We start from the raw sequence: 23,968 nt of genomic DNA, 5'->3' as shown, positions 1-23,968 counted from the left end.
AATATATGATAAAAAGTTTCATGTTCTTGGCTTCAGACTAGAATAACTGGCTAATATTTATAAATCACCAAGAAACGGGAATACTGGGACCCAATCTAACACATTCAAATGTTAATATAAATTTCACTGAAAGAACAAAATCTTACTAAAATTAACAGGGGAAAAAAGCCAGGAATCAGATCAATTTCCATTACTTTCTTACATCTCCAACCTCTTTCATTCCTCACCATCTAGAAGTTTAGTCACCATTGAGTTTACAGAGTTAGCTATTCATTTTCAAAATAGAATTTATTTATGTAATAAAGAATTAAAATATGGCTGTGAAAGTAGAAAATAATATAGAAAAATATTTAAAATGTGCAACAGTAATTCCAAGTAAAAGTAGTTAAGCACTAGAGTTTATGCTCAACTTCTATTTGAAAGACCAATCATACATATTAACTATACCAGAAAAAAACATACCTACTTGCAATTTTAATTATTCTTCAAAAACAGCTTTATGTACCTGGTCAGGCCCTTTTAAGTACAAATCTTGGGGTATACATTTTGAAGCTGGCTTCAATTCACAGACTGATAAATTTACTGTCCCACAAATAACAAGGTGGTTTTGTTTTTGTTTTTTTAATTTATCCATGTGATTAAGTCAATGTGCAGGAAATATGTACTTTTTGGATGGAACCAAATGTTTTGGTAGAATGGGACAAGAGTAACATTTTTCATTATATTGGTATAAAAGCTGATAAACTCATGTAACCCCAGAGCATGGTTTCCACCAGGCGGGTCTCAATTCAGACGCTAAATGCAAATGAAGGAATATCTAAATGAATTCTATCTACCCTTTCCCCAAAGTTTCACTTACAGTTAGGATATAGATTATTATTTGTATGAAGAATATACAAAAGAATTGGAAAATGTTTCGCTAGAGGGAAGACAACTCTTCAGGGATTATTGTTTGCAGTTTGCAGAAGAGATAATCTTCTCTAGGAAGAATAATGTCCACATAGCAGCACTATATTTACCAGGAATCCCAGAACCAGTGGATCTATCATGTGACAGGAAGCCAAACCTTCTGGCTGCTCACAACATCACTCAGCTTCCCCTTGATCTTCAGGAAGTGTCTCTTGAATTCCAATCCATCACCCTATATTAGGAATAATATCCAAAACTCATGTTAAAAAAAAAAGACTATGCCATAAAATCAAACTTTCTTTAGTGGTACATAGAGACAAACATCCATAGATATGTCCAGCTATCCTCATCTTCAGGTCCTCTTACAAAAACAAAACACCTTCGTAGAAGAAAAGTGAAAGTGAGAGTCGCTCAGTTGTATCCGATTGTTTGTGACCCCATGGACTATACAGTCCATGGAATTATCTAGGCAAGAATACTGGAGTGGGTAGCTGTTCAGTTCTGCAAGGGATCTTCCCAACCCAGGGACTGAACCCAGGTCTCCCGTATTGCAGGCAGATTCTTTACTAGCTGAGCTACAAGGGAAGCCCACGAAGAAGAAATGGCTACATAAATAATTCTGACTTGACTTTGGGCCCATTTCACTGGGCCCAGAGAGCAGAAACCAATGGCATCTTGTTTGTTTCAACTGTTGATAGCTCTGGACCTAGGTCACTGTTTTTCATAGGTACTGGAAGTTTATAAACTAAAAATAAGCTACACAACTACACTTAAGTCTTGCCAAAACACTGTGGCAACAAAGCCAGTGATTCAGTTATGAGAAGGATTTCACTACTCTAGTATCTTAATTTAATTCCATATCAAGCATCTGGACAATAGTATTGCAGCAAGCTGCCAATATAAAGAAAGTGACCAACTCTTCCAGCCTCGTTCAGAGCCATGTACAATCTTATGTATCAAGGGCTTTAAAACTATAACCTCAGAACCACTAATTTCTACAGAAAGAATCAGAAATGTGAGTAAAACTCTGTATATGAGTATGAATCACAAAGTAGTTTGGAACAGATAAAGGTTCATTAACTATAATGTGCAAACATTTTGACAAATCACAATTTTCATGAAAAATACTATACACAAATTCAATAAGGAAAAGCTTAAAATGCTACAAAATGCCAAAGGTAATTAAAGCTAAAAATAATCTATGACTATTTTTATTCTGTTATTTACAGATTACACAAAAAACAAAAACTTTTATAATAAAGAATGTTATTTGAAAAACTGTTTTAGAAGACTAGATAATGACAAAAACAAATGTTCATAATATTAACTAAAAAAAAAAAAGTTAACATATATCTAAAATATAATGCCAGTAAAAATCTCCACATGAGTATTTCCATATAGCATGTATTACAAGTAATAGGTTGCTGCTGCTGCTAAGTCGCTTCAGTCGTGTCCAACTCTGTGCGACCCCAGAGACGGGAGCCCACTAGGCTCCTCTGTCCCTGGGATTCTCCAGGCAAGAACACTGGAGTGGGTTGCCATTTCCTTCTCCAATGCATGAAAGTGAAAGTGAAGTTGCTCAGTCGTGCCTGACTCTTAGCGACACCATGGACTGCAGCCCACCAGGCTCTTCCATCCATGGGATTTTCCAGGCAAGAGTACTGGAGTGGGTTGCCATTGCCTTCTCCGAATAGTAAGGTTACCCTAATACAATATCAAAAATAAATTTGTTTTCTATGGAAGATAAAATTAAACTCAATTCTTACTTTCTTCTTTACACTTTGTGTTTTTAAAATTTCTAAAATGAACATGTAATACTTCTTCAAAAATAACAAAACAAAGTTTTCTCTCTTAAAAAATGTGCTAATCTATATACCTTAGAAAGCCGGAAGTCAACTAAGATCTTCTCATCCATTTCTACCAGATTCACTTTGAAAATCAGCTTATTGTTTCTTCTATCAGTTGTTGATACAGTAACCTAAGACAATAAAAATAAGGTTAAAGCATATATGTGGATAGAAAATACTCTAAATAAAAGCTATAATCTCAGTTCAGTGATATTACTGGGATGCAAATTTGAGAAAAGCTTCTACAGTAGGAGCAGTGCTGCCGAACATCCCATTCCTTCCAGGACTTGTCCTCTCCCGACGGGTACGTGTGTGACCACCCAGGCCGACGTGTAAACAGAATGCAGTGCATCACTGGGGACTGAGTCTATGTGAATGGTTAGCAACAGAAGAAATTTAGTGTTTTATCAAAATACAACTAAAAGAAGAAACAATTGAAGAGAATGAAACCAGAATGAGAGGGAAAACAAGATTATTAAAACAGGGGAAAGAAAAAGAGAGGCTAGGTTTTGGGGTAAAAAGCTACAACGGTGATCAGAAGATGGCGAAGGTTCTAAGAGGTCTTTCAACTTCCATGTTCAGTGTTTTAGAAGCACAGGTTAGAAGACTGATACGGAAAGAAAGGCCCAGCCAACAGGCAGCACCAAGATCCCAAAAGTGGATGAGGCTGCCTTGGACCACCAGGCACAGAAAAGCCATCAACTTCAGCTGGATGGATAAGCCCAAGATCAGCAGATTTGTCTAGCTAAGCCCAGCCCAAAGTACAAAAACATTTTTAATAATTCTCATCTCACACAGGGAGGGCTTTCATTAAAAAGAGACAATAGCAAGTGTTGACGAGGATGAAGAGAAATTGGAACCCTCATACATGGCTGGTAGGAATGTAAAATGGTGCTGCTGCTTTGAAAAATCATTTGGCAGTTCCTCAACAGATAAACACAAGAGTTATTGTATGCCCAGCAATTCTGATCACAGGTATATACCAAAGAAATTGAAAACATCTTCTGGACTGACACTGTGTCCCCTCAAATTCAGATGCTGAAGCCCTAATTCCCAATGCCTCGGAATGTGACTATTCTGGAGATAAAACCTTTAATGAGGTAGTTGTTGTTGTTGTTGTTCAGTTGTTCAGTCGTGTCCAACTCTTTGTGACCCCAGGGACTATAGCACACCAGGCTTCCCTGTCCTTCACCATCTCCCAGAGCTTGCTCAAATTCATGTCCATTGAGCTGGTGATGCCATCCAACCATCGCATCCTCTGTAGTCCCCTTCTCCTGCCTTCAATCTTTCACAGCATCAGGGTCTTTACCAATAAGTTGGCTTTGCATCAAGTGACCAAAGTATTGCAGCTTCAGCTTCAGCATCAGTCCTTCCAATGAATATTCAGGGTTGATTTCCTTTAGGATTAACTGGTTTGACCTCCTTGCAGTCCAAGGGACTCTCAAGAACCTTGTGCACCACCACAGTTCAAAGGCATCAATTCTTTGGTGCTTAGCCTTCTTTATGGTCCAGCTCTCACATTTGTACATGACTACTGGAAAAACCATAGCTTTGACTATACAGACCTTTGTTGGCAAAATAATGTCTCTGCTTTTTAATATGCTGTCTAGGTTTGTCATTGCTTTTCTTCCAAGGAGCAAGTGTCTTTTAATTTAGAGGTGACTAAGTTCAAAGGAGATCATTCAGAGGGCCCTAATCCAATCTGACTGCTGTCTTCATTAGAAAAGGAAATCAGGATACAGAAAGTGACAGATATGGGGGATGTGTGCACAGAGAGGACAAAGCATAGGAGGGGACAGCAAGAGGGTGGCCACGTAAAAGCCAAGGTTCCAGAGGAAACCTGCCCTGCCAGAACCTTGGTCTTGGACTTCAGTGTCTAGAACTGCAGGAAAATAAATTTTTGTAAATAACCAAATAAATACCTCCTAGTCTGTGGTATTTTGTTATGATGGCCCTTGCAAACTAAAATACCTGTGTTCATACAGAAACCTGAATGCTCACAGCAGCATTATTCTTAACAGCCAAAAAGTAGATACATCATCCCAAATGTCCATCAGTAAATAAATGGTTACACAAAACAGTCTATTCACATAACGGGCTATCATTCACCCTTTAAAAGGAATAAAGTACTGATAAATGCTACAACATGAATTAACCTTGAAAATACTATGTTAAGTAAAAGAAGACAAACACAAAGGGTGATATACTATATGATTCCATTTATATGAAATGCCCAGAAATAGGTAATCCACAGAAAGTATATTAGTGATTGACAGGGAGGAAGGAACGAAGAATGACTGCTAATCGGTACAGAGTTTATTTGGGGGGCACTGGGAAGTTCTAGATTTAAATGGTGATAACTCCACAATCCTGCGACATACTTGAAACCACTAAATTGTACACTTTAAAATGGTTAGTGATTTTTATATCATATGAGCTTTATCTTAGTAAATCTACCTAAATTAGAAAAAAAAAGTAAGATATCTATATAAGTGAGAAGATAATCAGGCTGGCTTCAGGTTTCCTCACAGTAACATTTTCCCCGAACTTTTAATTTTGAAAGTTTACAAATCTACAGAAAAACTGAAAGAATCCTACAATAAATAACCACAAATGTTTATTGGCCTTATAAACCTAGATAAGCATGTTTACTTCTTTTTTACGTGATTGTCTTTTTTTTTTTTAGTTTTTAAACTAAGTTATAAGTTACACACACTTTACCATGTGTCTCCTGCAGACATTCTCTTACAAACCACAGTATTATGATCACACCAAAGAAATCTGACACGGATACAAAAACATTATCTTACATAAAACTCATGTTCAAATTTTCCCAATTGTTCTAATAACGTCATTTATAGCTTTCTTTTGGAGAAGGAAATGGCAACCCACTCCAGTGTTTTTGCCTGGAGAATCCCAGGCACAGGGGAGCCTGGTGGGCTGCCGTCTATGGGGTCGTACAGAGTCGAACACGACTGAAGTGACTTAGCAGCAGCATAGCTTTCTTTTTCTTTAAATCCATGATCTAGTGAAAGATCATGCATTACATTATTTATCAAGCCTCTTTAGTCTCCTTTAATACAAAATATTCCTTTCTCTTCGTTTTCCACAATATTAAGACTTTTGAAAAGCCTAAAGACAGATCAGAATGTCAGTATTATAAATATGCTATAACAATGTAAACAACAAAAATCGGCAATTGGGAGCAGGGAAGATGCAGGAAGCATGGAATTGTTAATGGATCCATCTTTCACAGAAGGAAGCTCATTGCTGTTACAATTTAAGTATAATGCATAGTTTTAAAGAAAATAAGACTTGAATCTCTTAGTATGTGTAATAACCTTAGAGACGTCTTCTTTTAAGAAATACTAGTTCTTAAGGAAAAAACATTGTACTTAAATTTCAATGGTTTCTTTTTCAAATTAAACTAATTACTTTATATTTTTAATATATAAATAAAATGATAGCACTTTAAAATTTATTTTTAATTGAAGGATAATTGCTTTACAGTATTGCACTGATTTCTACCAAATATCAACATGAATCAACCATAGAATGATAGCTCTTTTTTTTACTCAAATATTTTAAATTTTTCTTCAGGAAAAGATCTAACAAAAATCAATGAAACATACCTGATTCATACAACTTTTCTTCCACTGATAGCCCAATTTCTCACAAGTTTCTTTCAGGCATTGATAAGATTTGTCTGCATCCAATTTGGTAAAAAATCGTGTCATTCTTTTGACTAAGCGCTGCCAGGGGTTCTACAAGTCAAATAGAGGAAAGCTGAATAAATGATCAGATTTACCACCAAAAGTAATCATACTATAGCTATTTGGCCTGAAAATTCTTTTTTCTGACTTCAGATTCTTATACTTAAGTGTCTCCCCTAGGGAATTCCCTGGCAGCCCAGTGGTCAGGACTCTGCTTCCAGTGCCGGGGGCCAGGGTTCAATCCCTGGTTAAGGAACTCAGAACCGCATGCCATGATGTAGCTAAAAAAAGAGGAAAAAAAGTCTTGAGTCTCAGGATTTCTCTGGTGGTCCAGTGGCTAAGACTCTGCGCTCTCAATGCAGTGGGCCCAGGTTTGATCCCAGGTCAGGGAACTAGATCCCACATCCTGCAATGAAGATTGAAGATCTTGTGTACCACAACTAAAACCCGGTGCAGCCAAATAAATAAACATTAGAAAAAAAAGTCTCCCCTAATTCTCTCCTCCATGTCAAAAAAAAAAATCTGTATCAAGTGTTAATACTGTATTTCTTAGATTGACAAAAAAAAGACTTTAAGACAATAAAAAAGAGTTGCCATTATTTATTTGAGGAACTAAATTCCCTTACCTGCGAGGATCCTGGAGTGCCGAGCAATTGACTATTCAGAAGCATGTGATCAGGACAAGTGGGCTGGGAAAAGCTGATCCCTTGTACCAGTTTGTCAATGTATGAAGGGCTGGTGTCCCATAACGAAAGGCCTGTCCGTGGTTCTGGCTGAGAACTGGAGTACTTCACACTTTCTTCACTGAGGCATTATGATATGGAGAAAAATATAGCTTTAAATAAAGTTCTTTAGGCCTTTCTTATATGGCATTATCATTCTCATACTGAAAAAAATTGTATTCATCTTCAGAAAACATTATGTGCAAGGATTATTTTTCATGGGAACTATTATATCCAATAACTACTTGATCTTTTATTATTAACTGACCTTACCTAGAAGCACAGTTTACTGGAGAGAAGTCCAAGTTGGATTGAATATGCTTAGAGAATCCACCAGGAGACTCTGATACACCACTAGAAGTAGCCCGGGGCCTCTTTGCCCCTAAAAAAGAGAACATAAATACAAATGCTTTCCCAGTTGGCAACTTGAAGAAGCAAAACCATATCTAAATTCATTTCTTAAACACAAAATACTTATACAATAGAAAGTGGCTTTTCCTACATAATTTTATGAGAAATGCGGTTAGGAACTTCTGACTCGGACTCACTTGTCAAATTGTGCAAACTACACATTTCATAAATCTTGGCCTGTAAGTATGTCCCAAGTGCATGGTGTCAATGTTAAGGCAGTCATTTTAATGGTACCATTTTTGGTAACAGAACACTGTTCTATGAAGACTGAGAGACCCAGCAACAGGATCAAAACCTTTTAAAATAAAAAATAATTTGTGATAATGACAATGAATGTTATGAATCTGCCCTACTCAACCTTCTTTGCTTGTGAGAGAGTCAATTCCTAGGTAGGTTGATAAGAAGTCCAAGGTTTCCAAGGAGGAGAAAGGGGTCTGGGGCTCTCAAGGAGAAAAGGTCAAACCTTTCTACATTGCTTTGTCTTAGTCAATATAACTAAGAAGGCAATGGCACCCCACTCCAGTACTCTTGCCTGGAAAATCCCATGGATGGAGGAGCCTGGTAGGCTGCAGTCCATGGGGTCGCTGAGAGTCAGACAGGACTGACCGACTTCACTTTCACTTTTCACTTTCATGCATTGGAGAAGGAAATGGCAACCCATTCCAGTGTTGCCTGGAGAATCCCAGGGACAGGGGAGCCTGGTGGGCTGCCGTCTGTGGGGTCGTACAGAGTTGGACACAACTGAAGCAACTTAGCAGTAGCAGTCAATGTAACAATGTATCTTGCTCAATGACATGTTTCTCCTCAATAAGAACCTTCTGACTAATCCTGTCATCTTAAAATGTGTATTATGGGGGTGGGTGGTAAGATTTTTCTACTGTTCGTTCTAATCTTATTAATTTAAATGTATGTTGTGGGAGTGGGTCTGATAAGGCCTTGATAAGACTAGCTGGTGGGGGCGGGGGGGCATTTTGTCCCCTTTCTGATGTCTATGTCAGAAGCTTTCTCAGTCCCTTCTCACTTTAATAAAACTCTGCTATACAACAGCTCTTGAGTGACCAAGGCTGGTCCCTGGTCCCAAAGTTAAATCTTCTTTGAAGATCACTAATCCGAGATAGTTCACCATAAGCTATCACTCCCTTGGAAAAGCTTTATGGAAAATAATCATTATAGAGAACAGGATGCCACTGTAAATTCAAGGCTACTCCCCTCCACTGGATCCTCACCCCTAACAGGCTATGCTACATTTCTCTAATCAGTTTCCTCTTCCTTTCCCCATAATGATTCTTTCAAAACTTCTGTACTCCTGTCAAATTACCAAGACACCCTCCAGTACCTCATTACTTACATACATCTCCCATTTCAGTCATTGGAAGCTCCCTCGATTTGCCACTACCAAATCTAACTTACTTGCATTCCTACCTGTCCTCTCTTCCCTTCCATCCTCCCATCAAATATTCATTTCTCCACTTGAAAAGGAGCCCATACCCTCCTTTCTCCTCAAGGACCTTGCTGCTTTTTTCTTCCCTCTCTCTTAGACTTTTAGCGTTTTCCTCCCAATTGGATCTGGTGGCTCAATGGTAAAGAATCTGTAATTCTAGAAAGATCTTTTAAAACCAAATATATAAGCATGTCATTTTCTTGCTTAAAATCTCCCAGAAGGTTTTCCCATGGCCTTCAGTTAAAGCCCAAGATTCTTAGCATGGGTTATAAGGTCCTCCATGGCTTGGTTCCTATCTACCACCTCATCTCAAATCTCTCTCCCTCCCCTCCTTCTCTACTCACTTATTCACTCCATGAACATTTATGAAATGCCTACAGTGGACTACACACTGTACTAAGCACTGGCGATGCAATGCTGAACAAGCCAGACATGGTCCATGCCACACATGCCTTTTCCAAGCTCCTCAAATGCACTACTTTCTAACCACCAGGTCATCCCTGATGCTGCTTCCGTGTTTGGAATCTGCCACTCGTCTTGCTGCTACTCATCTGGCTAGCTCCCCTTTAATCTTCAAATCTTAGATTTAATGTTATTTCCTCAGCAAGGTAAGCGTTCTCTGTCACTTAAGATTAGGTCAACTACTGTATAGCTCAGAGAACTCTGCTCAGTGTTACGTGGCAGCCTGGATGGGAGGGGAGTTTGGGGGAGAATGGATATGTGTATATGTATGGCTGAACCCCTTCACTGTCCACCTGAAACTATCACCACAGTGTTAATCAGCTATACTCCAATACAAAATAAAAAGGTAAAAAAAAAAAAAGACTTGGTCAAATTCTTAGCTACAGTACCCTGATTTTCTACTTTATAATTATTAATGAACTAAAAATTATTTTTTTATATTTCTGTTTTTTGTACCAGAGGCTATCATCTCCATGAGGACAGAGACCACAGCTATCTTGTGTTGTTGCCTTATGCTGACTTTACAAGTACCTTTTCTTTCACAAAAAAAAAAAAACAAAAAAAAAAACACTTAAAAAAAAAATTTGTATTTTAAGCATATTACCTTTCTTGAGTGGTTTGTTGTACCATCTGTCTTTCTTAATGTCTGAGATGGTAATCCTTACTGATGGGTTCTCAACTAAGATTTTATGTAGCAGAGCTGAAAACAAAATATTAAGACAACATTTACAAGAGTCATGCAGATTAGAAAAGCCTATAGCTTGTAGTGTAAAACACACATTCTCTATTGCTCTCCTTATGTCCAAATATTACTTCTGGGGAAGAGAAAACAAAGCCACTAAATTTTTGCTTGAATGTCATGCAATTATTCCTTGCTACTATCTATATCTTTGAATATTCTTCCCAGATCAGACTCTCAGTTGTTTGCAAATAGAACAAGAGCCAGGTGGAAATGTTTCCCTCCACTTGATGATATTTACACAAAGATAATAAAAAATAAATAAAAACCCTGAAAACCCCTATTTACACAAAGATTAAAAAAAAAACCTCATCCATTTTCAATACCAAACTTCATTGTTCTAACATGTCATATTAAGTTCTCATTCACACAATTTTATAATGAAAATTTACTTTCCAATAACTTTTTAAGAGACAGTAATAAAAGCAACAATCATCCTAAGACCTTAATTTTATTGATAAAGAATTCATACACCTCCCAACACCAAAGAATCTTCTAATGGACCAAAGATTTAAATAGAAAACAAAACAAAACGAAGAAAGCCATGAAAACACAGGTAATTTTTTTATACTGTTGAGGGTAGAAAAGCAGAGAAGGCAATGGCACCCCACTCCAGTACTCTTGCCTGGAAAATCCCATGGGCGGAGGAGCCTGGTAGGCTGCAGTCCATGGGGTCGCTAAGAGTCGGGCACAACTGAGCGACTTAACTTTCACTTTTCTCTTTCATGCATTGGAGAAGGAAATGGCAACCCACTCCAGCATTCTTGCCTGGAGAATCCCAGGGACAGAGGAGCCTAGTGGGCTGCTGTCTATGGGGTCGCAGAGTCGGACACGACTGAAGCGACTTAGCAGCAGCAGCAGAGGGTAGAAAAGACCTTTCCAAACATGACAATATAGTCAGAAATCAAAAAGGACAAGATACTAGATTTAAATACATAAAATATAAAACTTCTGTATGTTCAAATAGCATAACAGAGTAAAAATACATGACAAACTGTCAAAAATACTTGTAACAAATGCAATGATATAATGACACTAATATTTTCTTAAAAACGTCACATAGAATAAAAGGAAAACTTCCTGCCAAAAATGAGCAAAATAGACAAGTCCACAAAAATAGACAAAAAAGCTAATAAATCCAAAATGGATGTACAACTTCATTGATACTAAATTTAAAATAAAAATTTTAAAGTTAGAATATATTTCTTATAGGTAGGCCTATTAGATTAGTCAAAAAGAAAAATGTGTAAGGGGCCTCCCTAGTGGTCCAGTGGTTAAGACTCACTGATTACACTACAAGGGTACAGGTTCATTCACTGGTGGGAAAACAAAGACCCGTGTGCCTCAAGGTGTAGCCAAAAAATAGCTTAAATGTAAACTAGGTAGACTGTGATGAAATGGTACAAACTTTCTGGAAAATAATTTGGCAAAGTAAACCATAATAATTAAAGACTGTGTATATACATCTTTGACCCTGCAATCCCACTTCTGGTGTTTCACTTTAAATAACTGAGACGTATGTACAAAGATTAAGGTATATGGATGATCATATCTCTTTAACAACAGTGAAAAATTAGAAAAAATTCTGAATCTCTAAAAAGATGAACCGGAGAAGTGTAGTAAGGCATGTCCATATAGCTGAATTTACCATCACAGCTTTTAAAAACAGGGATGAATACTTACAAGTATAGTCATGAAAAAGTGTTCACTTAGCATTAACACACACACTCACACAAAGTTTACAAAATAACATGTATAGTGTGATGTCATTTTTTTTGTGAAAACAAATATACTTATAAATAATATACATATATAACAAACATATATACTTACATATTTTCTACTACAAAACACAGAAGCAGATATCAAAATAATAAAGGAAGCTATTTCTGAGTACTAGAATTATAGGATTGGATTTTTAATATTTTATTTATTATTTTTCTACTTTATCTACAAAGATTATGTATTATTTATGTAATGAATTAAAAGTTAAAAAGAAAAATATACGTAAGAAAAAAAAATTCAAACAGCACTAGACTTCATTTTGCAGGAAATCAGTACTTTATATCAAGATAACCCAGTTACCTAGAGGAGCAGAATCAATTTTTTTCCAAGGGTTGAGGTATGTTTTCTTTTCTTTCCAATCACAATATTCCTGACAACTATCACTAGGCTGGTCCCATGGCAATTCTAAAAAGGAAATAGGACTCGGTTTTCTGAATGTTCAAATCATTTTACAGTAACGATTTTAAGGGAAAATAATCGGTGACACAAATCCATTAAAAGTTTTCTTCAAATTAATTAAATATGGTTTAAGAAATTTTAAAGATACTTCTAAGATAGATAATTCACTGCCGTCTTACTATTTCCAAAAGTATTCACATAATTTTAAGAGAGAGCTACTGTGATATTTCATTTAATAGCTACACATAAATCATTTTTTTAAATCTTTGGGATTAAAAGTTCCAACTTAGTTATAAATAGGTTAATATTAAAATACTATTACATAAATATGGATCTCCTTGATTTATTTCATTTATTTTGGTACAGGAAACATGGCCTTCCAAAGGACAGGAATTTTATCATGATTAAACAGCTCTTACCTCCAGCCAACATTGCAGTAAGTACTATTCCACAGGACCAAATATCGACTGGCTCTGCATGAAATTCTTTTCTCTTTAGAAGTTCTGGAGCAACATATGGTAAAGTACCACACATCTTGTTCAACAAACGCTCCCGATTATTATGCCGAAACACGGTTGCCAAGCCAAAGTCAGAGATTTTGAGGTTATCTAAGCCAAAGGAAAAAAAGGATGGCACCGAATGAGAATGTTTTGTAAATAGGTATGCTTAAAGGGGCTTCCCAGGTGGCGCAATGGCAAAAGAATACACCTGGCAATGCACAAGACTCGGGTTCATTCCCTGAGTAGGGAAGATCCCTGGAGGAGGAAATGGCAACCCACTCCTGTGTTCTCGCCTGGAGAATCCCATGGACAGAACAGCCTAGCAGGCTACAGCCCATGGAGTCACAAAGAGTCAGACCCGACTGAGCAACTGAGCACACACACTGATACTTAAAGGAGTCAAGGTTTACTGGAAAACTGCTGGTGTTATTTTAGATTTGTGGAACTTCTCTACCTTAAAGTGATCAAAAATAAATTGTAATAAATAAGAAATAAAAGACATCATCATATAACTAAAACTAGAAAAAGGCCTCATGGCTTCTATTAACTTAAGACAAATACTGTCAATATACAAACAGCATGGACCAGGTTAGAGGAAGATCCTGGAGTCAAAAGAGTCTTCTGGAAAAGAGCACTTAGACACTGAGAGCAGAGCCATGTCCTCACCCGGCTGTGCAGAGGCAGGAGGTATCAATAATACTCTAGGCACAACGTTCTCAGAGATGTAAAAACCCAGCTGGCTGGAAGGAAGCATATAAAGACACATAGAAACTCAAGATCCACAAACCTCCAGAGCTTCTCATCAAGGTGGCTATGTTTATAAAAGGAGGAGGAACTCTGTACAAAAAACAAATAAGAAGAGCAAATTTCCTCTCTAACTTGCCACCTTTAAGACACACAAACTGTAGGCAGAACTTTCACCTTAACTATACTTACTGAATATTTACCGTAACTGAGTGGCAAATTAAGAAGCTGCCCTGAAATTTGAGTAATGCAAAAGCCTTGATCCTGCCTTTGTAAGGCTGTATTAAAATGATTTTGGTAGCAGTGACAAAATGCTAAACTTACCCCTTTCATCCAATAGGAGATTTTCGGGCTTAATATCCCTGTGAGTTATTCCAATACCATGCAGATAAACCTAAAAGAGAAGCAGAGGGAACCATATCAGAACTGAGTAACTTATTTCACTAAGACAAATTTTAAATAAAAGGAAAAGAGACCACTGTACCTACCACCCCTGCCATAAGTTGATGGAAGAACCTCTGAGCATCTTGTTCAGGCATGCCTATGTCTGGCTCTATAAGAATTAATTGTGAAAGTTAGTTTATCAGGTAAATATAGTCAGGCATCAACCACATGGTTTCCTAATTCTAAAGTTAAACATCTATGATCGTACTTTTGCAAAGAGAATCTAATGCTTACAGTGAAATGATTCTGGAGTCCACTAATACATATATTGCTAACAATTCACATTTCCCCAGCTGTTAAGTGGCAAAAATAAGTTAACATCACAGGAAAATTAGAGAATAACAAAATATAACCCAAATCAAGAATGCAAGATATACCTTGAAAGCCCCGACTTTTACTACTTATGATTTACTTTATATACTTCAAATTCACCCCTAATTTCTTCTAAATGCTATGCCAATATTTTTTCTACTCCTGAAATGTAAATGTCAAAGCGGAAGCCTAAGCAAATCTGATTTCCTAAATATTTAACAACAAATTTAAATTTCATATAATTTCTCACACCACAAAGCCATGCATGTCTGTGAATTGATTTCTTTTATACTCAATTCTTTTCTGAGATACATTTTTTTGAAGATTCTAATGATCACTTTTTAACTATTAATACATCTAAATAATAAATTTAGGTCCACAGAATATATTTTATGTACTTCTCGGTATTCTTTAATATCAAGACTTTTAATCTTAAGTAGCAAAAACAGTACTTAATATATATATATAAATCCTATAAAATTCTCAATTATTTCACTTATTTAACAAACTCTTATTTCAGATCTGTAAATGAATGCAACAATTTCATGAGACTAGAATATCTACAAAGAAAACAACTGCATAGGCATACAATACATTGCACTTATGATACTTCACGCACCAAGAAACCACAGCTTATCATTCGTAAACTCTACAAAACAGAAATGCCAACCAAAATCACTTATACAACTTGGGGAAAATTTTCTTTGATGATTCTACATATGCATTCAGTGTTGACATAAGTTGTAAAAACAAAAAAATTTACTCCAGTTTCACTATTGCATAAGCAATTCTGAATGGACAGTGAACAAACAGAAGCCCCAAAATTAAAAGACAAATTTAAAAACTTATTTAGCAGAAGAATTATCTGAAATTTTTTCCATACCTATTCTATCAAAAAGTTCTCCCCCACTGCAGTACTCCAAAAATAGATACTGGATATTGCCTTCTCTTCTGTGACCGTAAAATTTCACTACATTCTCATGATTTAACATTTTATTGATACAGATCTCTTTCTTAATATTTTCTGGACAGTCTATGGCACGTTTCATATCCACAATCTTCACTGCAACTGCTTCTTCAGTTCTTCTATTCACAGCAAGTTGAACTCTAAAAAGAAAAAGGAAGAAATATAAAATTCCAGACATTTGAACTGTAATTCTTTTAAAACTTCAAAAGATTAAACATAACTCATCCAAAACTATTTTACCTTTATTACTTTCGCCACCTGGAAGAAACCATGGGAATGGTTTCTGCCATGTCCTCAACAGATAATACTCCTTTCTGAAATGTGAAGTATAATAGCTAATGCTCCAAAGAAGTCATTATGTTGTACAACCAGAAGTAATATATAAACACTTGATAAATTAAAAATGGAATAACAGCAATTCTAGGCCACATCACACATATAGATGCTCTATTCATTTAATTTCTCTTCCAGTTTTACTGAGATATAATTGCCATAAAGCACTGAAATGATTATCACGATAAATTTAGTGACAATCCTTTTACAGATAAAAAATTTAAAAAATAGAAAAAATAACTTCGCTTGTGATGAGAACTCTTATTATTTACTATTTTAAATTTAATGTATAACTTATAGCAGTGTTAATAATATTAATAATGTTGTATATTACATCTCTAGAACTTACTTATCTTATAACTGCAAGTTTGTAGCTTTTGACCATCTTCACCCAAATCCCCCTCCCCCCACACCCTGCTCTGATAACCACAAATCTCATCTCTTTTTCTATAAGTCTGTTTGTTTTTGAAGTGTAATTGACTTACAATGCTGTGTTAGTTCCTGTTACAAAATAGTGATTTGATATTTCTAGACATTTCAAAATGATGACCACTGTATGTCGTTAGGATATGCTACCATACAAAGATATTACATAATTACTGACTATACTCTCCAATTGTACATTTCATACTGGAGAGTTATTTTGCAATTGTAAGTTTGTACAAGTATTTCTCTCCCCCTCCCACCACCCTCCCCTCTGGCAACTACCTGTTTGTTTTAACTCTGTTTCTCTTTTGTTACTTTTGTTTATTTGTTTTGTTTCACCTAGTAAGTGAAACCATACAGTATTTGTCTTTCTCTGTCTGACTTATTTAAACTTGGCATAATACCCTCCAGGTCCATGTTGTCCCAAATGTCAAGATTTCATTCTTGCTCTAGTCATTTAATTTTAATAACATTACCTAACATTTATTAATTTGATAGTATATATGTCTATGGTAAATGTTCTAAGTACCTACACGATATGTACTATTATTGCCATTTTACAGCTGAAGAAACAGGCACACAAGGATATTAGGAAGCTCACCTAGGGACTTCCTTGGTGGTCCCCTGGTTAAGACCCCACCCCATGTTTCTACTGCTTGGGGCACAGGTTCAATCTCTGGTCCGCCTCCCTGCAAGCAGGATGGCACCGCCAAAAAAGAAAAAGCTTGCCAAAGCTTCACAAAACAAAGGCCAGTAATGTGGCTCCAGAGTCTGTTCATTTGCTCATTTAACCACTATGTTTAAATCCCAGGAAAGAATATATGGGAGGAGAAACCGACTTCAGAAATCTCTAAATTTTAGGGGAAAAATGCTTAGCTTTGCTGTTTTGCACCCCACCCCCCAAAAAAAGAAGAAAAAACAGTTAACCCTTACAAAAGACTGTGTAGCTTCAGTTTCCCAAAGTTTTGGAATTTGCATGCAAAGATCTGTTCTTTTGGGCGCCACAGTGTTAAAATAAACAATTCCAGAACAATGACTATGTACTCAAAGGAGACAGAAAACTAAAGCAAGTGTGAAGGCGGGTAAAAACGGACTCAGACTCACTCTCCATAGGCACCTTCTCCCAGGGTTTGCACCAAGTCCCAGTCTTCCACAAAGGGCACTGCCATGACTCCACTCAGTCCCGCGGCTGTAAGAGCAGGAACCCAGAAAAGACGGTTGGTGAGGACTAGCCTCAATCATTTCTAAAGCCTCTGAGCTCCGCCTCTTGCCGTGATTCCCTCAAGATAAATCACAGCTCCTGGTTTCACATCATCCGTATTTTATCCAAGTCTTTTAAAGCATGAGCAAGTATCCTAAACTGCGGCATTTGGTTGATAACTCACAAGGCCCACTGCCACGCAAACCCAAAGCTGAAACCCATCTTTCCAGGCGGCAGAGGAAATGTACTAGCAGCGCCGAGGAGCTGGCGACCAGTGCTGTACGGTGGGGACTGGTGAAGGGGGTGAGAAGTGAAGTCTCGGGTTAGAGTAAGGGGGTGAGGGCTAGTGGAGGAGGAAATAACCGCGGGGACCGCAGCCACTCCTCCCCACCCGCTCACTCCCAATTCCCACCCCTACCCCGTCCCCCAAGGCCAGGAGGAGCCCGGGGCGGGGCCAAAACTGCCCCAAGAAGCGGAAGGAAGGGCTGGGTGGCACGCGAACCGCCGGGCCCCAAGGGCTCCCAGCCAGCAGAGGCGGCTTCTCTCCAGTCCCTGTACAACGGGGACCCCCGCCACCATACTCCTCCACCCTCCGAAACCACCCCTCCGAGGGAGCCTCTCCGATCCTTTGGGATCGGAACCGAGAACGTTCTGTCACCGTGCCCCTCCTAAATCATGTAGTCCCCGAACTCCAGCTCCAGGCGCCCTTCCCACTCTACCGGCCGCCCTTCCTCACCAGGCCGTCCTTTGCCCGCCACCACAGGAATCCAAATGCAGGGCTTTTCCCGCCAAAACTTGCTGGCGTCACATTGTCGCAAACGCGCGCTCCCTTGCCGTAAAGCAGAGAGGTGCGCGTTCCCGGCCCGGCGGATCTGCAGATTGGCAGCGCCTGGGGCCAGCGTTGGTCCTCCGTGCCGGCGGAGACCGGCAGGACCAGGGTTACTTTGGAATCGGGACGAGATCCTGGCGGAAGAGGTTTTGGAACTGCAGACTGAATCGGTTGCGAGTGACCTCCGGGCCCAAACGCGAAGTGGGACTCGGCCTGTGACTCCGCCGTCCGGCCTCGCGCTCCCGGGGACAGCGGCCCCGCGGGGCTCGCTGCCCGCCACCGAACCCCCGAGCACCTCGCCCCGTGGCCTGGCAGGGTAACCAGGAGCACACGCCATAAGAGCTGCTTCAGTGACTTTAAAGCTCGGCCTAGGTAAAACTGGAGCCTAGAAGCTGGGAACAGCTGTTGAGAATTGATCCTGTTTAGAATGAAAGGAACTTTGTGATGTGAGCGAGAAGCATCAAACACTGGCCACACAGCAATGGGGTGGGAAGGCATCCGGGTGAAGAAAGCTATTTTTTTGTGGCTTGAGATAATGTCAAGAAAACCAATTTTGCCCTGTCTTGTCCGAACAGGTACCAAAACAATACCTCCAACTCAACCTTTTTGAAGGAAGTGCAACTGCACAGCTTAGTTCTACCCACTGTCTTTATAAGAAACAGGCAAAACAGCGTTTTGTATAAGCAAAAACGCTGCGTTTTTACAATGCATAGTTTAAAAGCATAATAACCAGTTTAGGTGGGAAAGTAAATTCTGGGAAAGAGATTGGCTAGAGAACAAAACAATGTGGAAAAACTGAAATAGATACTCCCTCTCGACAGTAAAGACTAGGAACTCAAGGCACAAGTAAGGTCATCTTCATCAAATTCTCCAGTTCTTAAAACTGGGCCACATACATTTAACATAATTAGCTCTTGATTGTGATACGGGTAAAATAAGTGTACAAAAATGCACACACTGGATTTAAAGTCAGGGACAAAAAACAAGTCAGAACACTTCGAAATTCAACCACGCTTGAGGTTTCATGTAAGTTTTCCAGGTTGTTTACTCCATTTTCTCTAGTTTCTGCACGGCCTGTTGCAAGTAAATATGAAGCGAAGGCCTGCAGTTTTTTGTGTCTGGATACAGTAAAGGTATCTTACCCTGAAAAAAAATGAGGTATACACATTTCAGGCAGCATATCAGCTAAAGATAGCATATGGGAGAATACATACAAAAAGCTCTGTTCCTTTCTGAAACCTTACTAAAATACTAAATTTTAATAGTAAATATTAAAATATTCCATTAATTTAGTTTAATATTTACTATTAAAATTTACTATTTTAGTAAGGTTTCAGAATGGAATAAAGTTTACTATTTTAAAGTAGACTTTTTAAAGGCAATAACCTACAAATATAGATGAAAAAAACAAAATTTTAATATGGATGAAAGATGAATTCCATCTTAGAATTGCCTAAAGGCTCAAGTTCAATTAGTTATATGACAACATGTAATTGAATGGGGTTTTGCAGGTGGCGCTACTTAAAGAATCCACCTGCCAGTGCAGGAGACACAAAACACAGGTTCAATCCCTGGGTTGGGAAAATCCCCTGGAGTAGGAAGTGGCAATCCACTCCACAACTGAGCACACACATACATGTAACTGAATGAGGCAAAAGTGAAGTTGTTCAGTCTTGTCCGACTCTTGGTGACCCCATGGACTGTAGCCCACCAGGCTCCTCCATCCATGGAATTTTCTAGACAAGAATACTGGAGTGGGTGCCATTTTCTTCTCCAGGGGATCTTTCCAATCCAGAGATCAAACCTGGGTCTCCAGCATTGCAGGTAGACACTTTATCCTCTGAGCCACCAGGGAATCCCTGGTGGTAAATGACGCAAAGGTGGGGCTAAAAGATGGTGAAGGACTATTAATGAAGCAAACAGATCCCTGGTCTCCTCCCTTTTCTCTGTAAGGAAGGAACTGCCCCTCTGTAAAGTAGGTCCTAGACTTGAGAGGGAAAATACATGGTTATCTAAACTGCAGAGGATCAGGCCCAGTTAAGTCTTGGGTACCTAACTGAAAACAAAAGGATTAAGTTTATACACTGCAGGTTATTTTCCAATCCCAAAGAAAGGCAATGCCAAAGAATGTTCAAACTACTGCACAACTGCACTCATCTCACATGCTAGCAAAGAAATGCTCAAAGTTCTCCAAGCCAGGCTTCAACAGTACATGAACCGTGAACTTCCAAATGTTCAAGATGAATTTAGAAAAGGCAGAGGAACCAGAGATCAAATTGCCAACATTTGTTGGATCATCGAAAAAGCAACCGAGTTCCAGAAAAACATCTGCTTCTGCTTTATTGTCTACGCCAAAGCCTTTGACTGTGTGTATCGCAACAAACTGTGGAAAATTCTTCGAGAGATGGGAGTACCACACCACCTGACCTGCCTCCTGAGCAATCTGTATGCAGATCAGGAAGCAACAGTTAGAACTGGACATGGAACAACAGACTGGTTCCAAATTGGAAAAGGAGTACATCAAGGCTGTATATTGTCACCCTGCTTATTTAACTTTTATGCAGCATACATCATGCAAAATTCCAGGCTGGATGAAACATAAGCTGGAATCAAGATTGCCAGGAGAAATATCAATAACCTCAGATATGCAGATGACACCACCCTTATGGCAGAAAGTGAAGAGGAACTAAAAAGCCTCTTGATGAAAGTGAAAGAGCAGAGTGAAAAAGTTGGCTTAAAACTCAACATTCAGAAAACGAAGATCATGGCATCTGGTCCCATCACTTCATGGCAAATAGATGGAGAAACAATGGGAACAGTGACAGACTTTATTTTGGGGCACTACAGAATCACTGCAGATGGTGACTGCAGCCACGAAATTAAAAGATGTTTGCTCCTTGGAAGAAAAGTTATGACCAACCTAGACAGCATATTAAAAAGCAGAGACGTTACTTTGCCAACAAAGGTCCGTCTAGTCAAAGCTATGGTTTTTCCAGTAGTTGTGTATGGATGTGAGAGTTGGACTATAAAGAAAGCTGAGCACCAAAGAATTGATGTTTTTGAACAGTGGTGTTGGAAGACTCTTGAGAGTCCCTTGAAAAGCAAGGAGATCCAACCAGTTCATCCTAAAGGAAATGTCCTGAACATTCGTTGGAAGAACTGATGCTGAAGCTGAAACTCCAGTACTTTGGCCACCTGATGCAAAGAACTAACTTGTTGGAAAAGACCCTGATGCTGGGAAAGATTGAAGGCAGGAGGAGAAGGGGACAACAGAGGATTAAATGGTTGGATGGCATCACCGACTCAACAGACATGAGTTTGAGTAAACTACAGGAGTTGATGATGGACAGGGAGGCCTGGCGTGCTGCAGTCGATGGGGTCGCAAAGAGTCAGACACGACTGAGCAACTGAACTGAACTGAAGGTTAAACCTCTGAGCCTTTTTTCCTCACTTGACTCCCAGAAGTCTGGCAGCCTGGCTTATATTCTTCCAAGGACATAAAAGCCATCTCAAGGAAATCTTACCTACACAGAAAAGACTTAAAGATAGCGATATCAGGGACTTCATAATGTTAACAACTCAGCCAGATCACAGGAGCATGAAGCCCACATTCAGTAATTCTCTACCCCACCCCCAACAGACCTTCCAATCAGCTTTTTGGGGTCCTTCTTTTTTTAAAAAAGAAATCTTTGTTTATTCATTTGGCTACACAGGTCTTAGTTGCAGCATGTGGGATCTAGTTCCCTGGCCAGGGTGTGAACCCAGGTCCGCTGCATTGCGAGCACAGTCTTAGCCACTGAGCCATCAAGAAAGTCCCAGGGTCCTTCTTTTTAAAAAGAGCAGACAAGCAAGAATTTGAAATGGACTTCAGTACAAAAGATGTCCAAACAAAGGAATATTCAAACACAAGAAGCTCTTGGATATTAAAAAAATACGACAGTAGGAAAAAAGGAAACAAAATAGATAGGAAAAAAAGTTTAGGAGATCTCCAGAAGGAAGAATAAACATAGAAAACAGAGGAATAAATATAAGAATATTGGAAGACTAATCCAAGAAGTCCAAAATCCAAGTAACTTGTTTTTCAGAATGTAAAAGGGAGTTGGGGGAATCCAGAAACAACTCAAGGAAATTTCCCAGACTGAAGAACTTGACGTTCCATATTTTTTTCGTATTTTTCCAAGTTTAAAGTACCCAGCTTTCTGGATACATTATTGGGAAAATTTCAAATTTTACATACAAAGGGAAGAATACTAAGAGTTCTGGGGAGGGAATGAGATGGAATGAACACATACAAAAAATTAAGAATCAGAATATCATTGTACTTCTCAGCATTTGGAAGACAGAAAGCAATGGGCCAATGCCTTCAAAAATAATTCTAAGGAAAAGTTATTCCCAACCTGGAGCTCTACACCAAGCTAACCTATGATTCAAGTGTGACAACAGACACTCAAGATCTCAAGAAATTACCTCCCATACACTTTTTCAGGAAGGCAGTGGTGATAAAGCAAGCAAGAAGTCAGGAGATTAACACACAATATGACAGTGAAAGGAAACACGACACCAAGTCCAAACTGGAATATACCAAACAGAAGGCATTGCTAAGAAGGAATACCTGGTGAATCTGAACATACCGTAAGGACGCTGGCACAGATGAAGGAGAACTAGGGGAGAAATCAGTGACAACTACAAAACACAAATGAAAAACCTCCCCCCTCAAAAGTTATACAGAAAAAAAACAAACTTGCTGCAGTATACCACATGGTCTCGTTGTGAAAAGCCTTAAGGTAAAAACTACTGAGTTAACCTAAACCGTAACTGTAACAGAACCCTGAGATGCTAAGGACGTGTCCATGGGAATAGCAGGATGGTGAAAAAGAGCTAAATGCTCATTTTCCACACCAGAAAGTCAACAGATGATACTAAAAATTGAAGACCCAACACAGAGCAAAAGAAAGCAAGTTATTTAATGATATGGAGGTAAGTAATGTGAGAATCAGCAGAGTTGAAAGTACCTGAACCTTTGGGTACCTCTGAGGGGGGTTGAAAACAGTGTTGTCTCTTTTTAGAATTAATGTTTTTTTACACTCAGTTCACTGTAACAGTGGAAATTACAAGTAATTAAAAAAATATATATATATAGCTTCGTGTAGTCTAGAAAGTAACAAAATCATAAGAGCAGCAAGTGCAGTGATAAAGGGTTATCATCCTTACAGAGGAAGACACTAATGATCTCTGGTATTACTCCCATTGGTTTAAAAAAAAAAAAAAAACAATAAACAAAAAAAAACCCACCTTAGAACAACCTCTTCCACTAGGAAGGAATTCTGTATATAAGTCATGTATTTACATACAGTAAGTCAAGTCTTAACATCAGTTCTAAATCTCACCCACAACTGAAGCACTTGGTTCATAAATTGTCTTGGAAGGCTGCTTCCTGGGTACACAGGTACACCTTTCAGAACACCATTCTGACTTATCTGAAAGTCATGTCATTGCTCCTATTTCTTAAACAGGTAACAGTAAAGAGTTACTTTTTTTTTTTTTTTTTTCAAATAACTAAGGGTTTATATATCTCACTGATGTAAGTCTTAAAATACCCTAGTATAACTGAACATAAGGCTGTTTGTCCTGACATTAAATATGATGGGACTCCTGTGCTTTCTGTAGCTAACTTGGCAAGGCCTTCAAAACCAGATCACAGAGCTTCTTAGTAAGATGTAATAATAAAGAGGCTGAGACGAAGGGACAAAAGCAGCTCACCTTTAAGTAAAACCAACAGGCTGA

At 38.5% G+C, this 23,968-nt stretch overlaps 1 protein-coding gene across 3 annotated transcripts; it reads right to left on the bottom strand.

Annotated features, from left to right (window-relative positions):
• Positions 1 to 269: 269 nt before the first annotated feature.
• On the bottom strand, positions 270 to 19,384 carry CHEK1 (checkpoint kinase 1). Of its 3 annotated transcripts, none has more exons than XM_006057674.4 (13): positions 18,092 to 19,384; positions 17,259 to 17,343; positions 15,312 to 15,535; positions 14,161 to 14,225; positions 13,997 to 14,066; positions 12,848 to 13,036; positions 12,330 to 12,434; positions 10,110 to 10,205; positions 7,465 to 7,573; positions 7,096 to 7,273; positions 6,389 to 6,520; positions 2,786 to 2,887; positions 270 to 1,141 (listed from the first exon to the last, which is right to left on the bottom strand). In XM_006057674.4, the coding sequence occupies exons 1-13, from the start codon at positions 18,519 to 18,521 to the stop codon at positions 1,046 to 1,048; spliced, it is 1,881 nt and encodes a 626-aa protein (XP_006057736.1). In that variant the 5' UTR covers positions 18,522 to 19,384; the 3' UTR covers positions 270 to 1,045. The 3 variants fall into 3 exon arrangements, with proteins under 3 accessions (XP_006057736.1, XP_006057738.1, XP_025142151.1); XM_006057676.4 differs by lacking the exon at positions 18,092 to 19,384 and adding an exon at positions 17,540 to 18,008; XM_025286366.3 differs by lacking the exons at positions 17,259 to 17,343; positions 18,092 to 19,384 and adding an exon at positions 15,636 to 15,654.
• Between the last annotated feature and the right edge of the window lie 4,584 nt (positions 19,385 to 23,968).

The sequence above is a fragment of the Bubalus bubalis genome, chromosome 5 (assembly GCF_019923935.1).
Source record: "Bubalus bubalis isolate 160015118507 breed Murrah chromosome 5, NDDB_SH_1, whole genome shotgun sequence".
NCBI classification, from domain to species: domain Eukaryota; kingdom Metazoa; phylum Chordata; class Mammalia; order Artiodactyla; family Bovidae; genus Bubalus; species Bubalus bubalis.
This window is presented reverse-complemented; position numbering and strand designations above follow the sequence as displayed.

Excerpts from the sequence above, each read along its gene's own strand:
- CHEK1 (XM_006057674.4), bottom strand. The coding sequence starts at position 18,521 with ATGGCGTGTGCTCCTGGTTACCCTGCCAGGCCACGGGGCGAGGTGCTC. Across the intron at positions 14,067-14,160 it reads ATCAACTTATGGCAGGGGTG|GTTTATCTGCATGGTATTGG; the intron begins GTAGGTACAGTG and ends CTTCTCTTTTAG. Across the intron at positions 1,142-2,785 it reads TTGACTTCCGGCTTTCTAAG|GGTGATGGATTGGAATTCAA; the intron begins GTATATAGATTA and ends TTCCTAATATAG.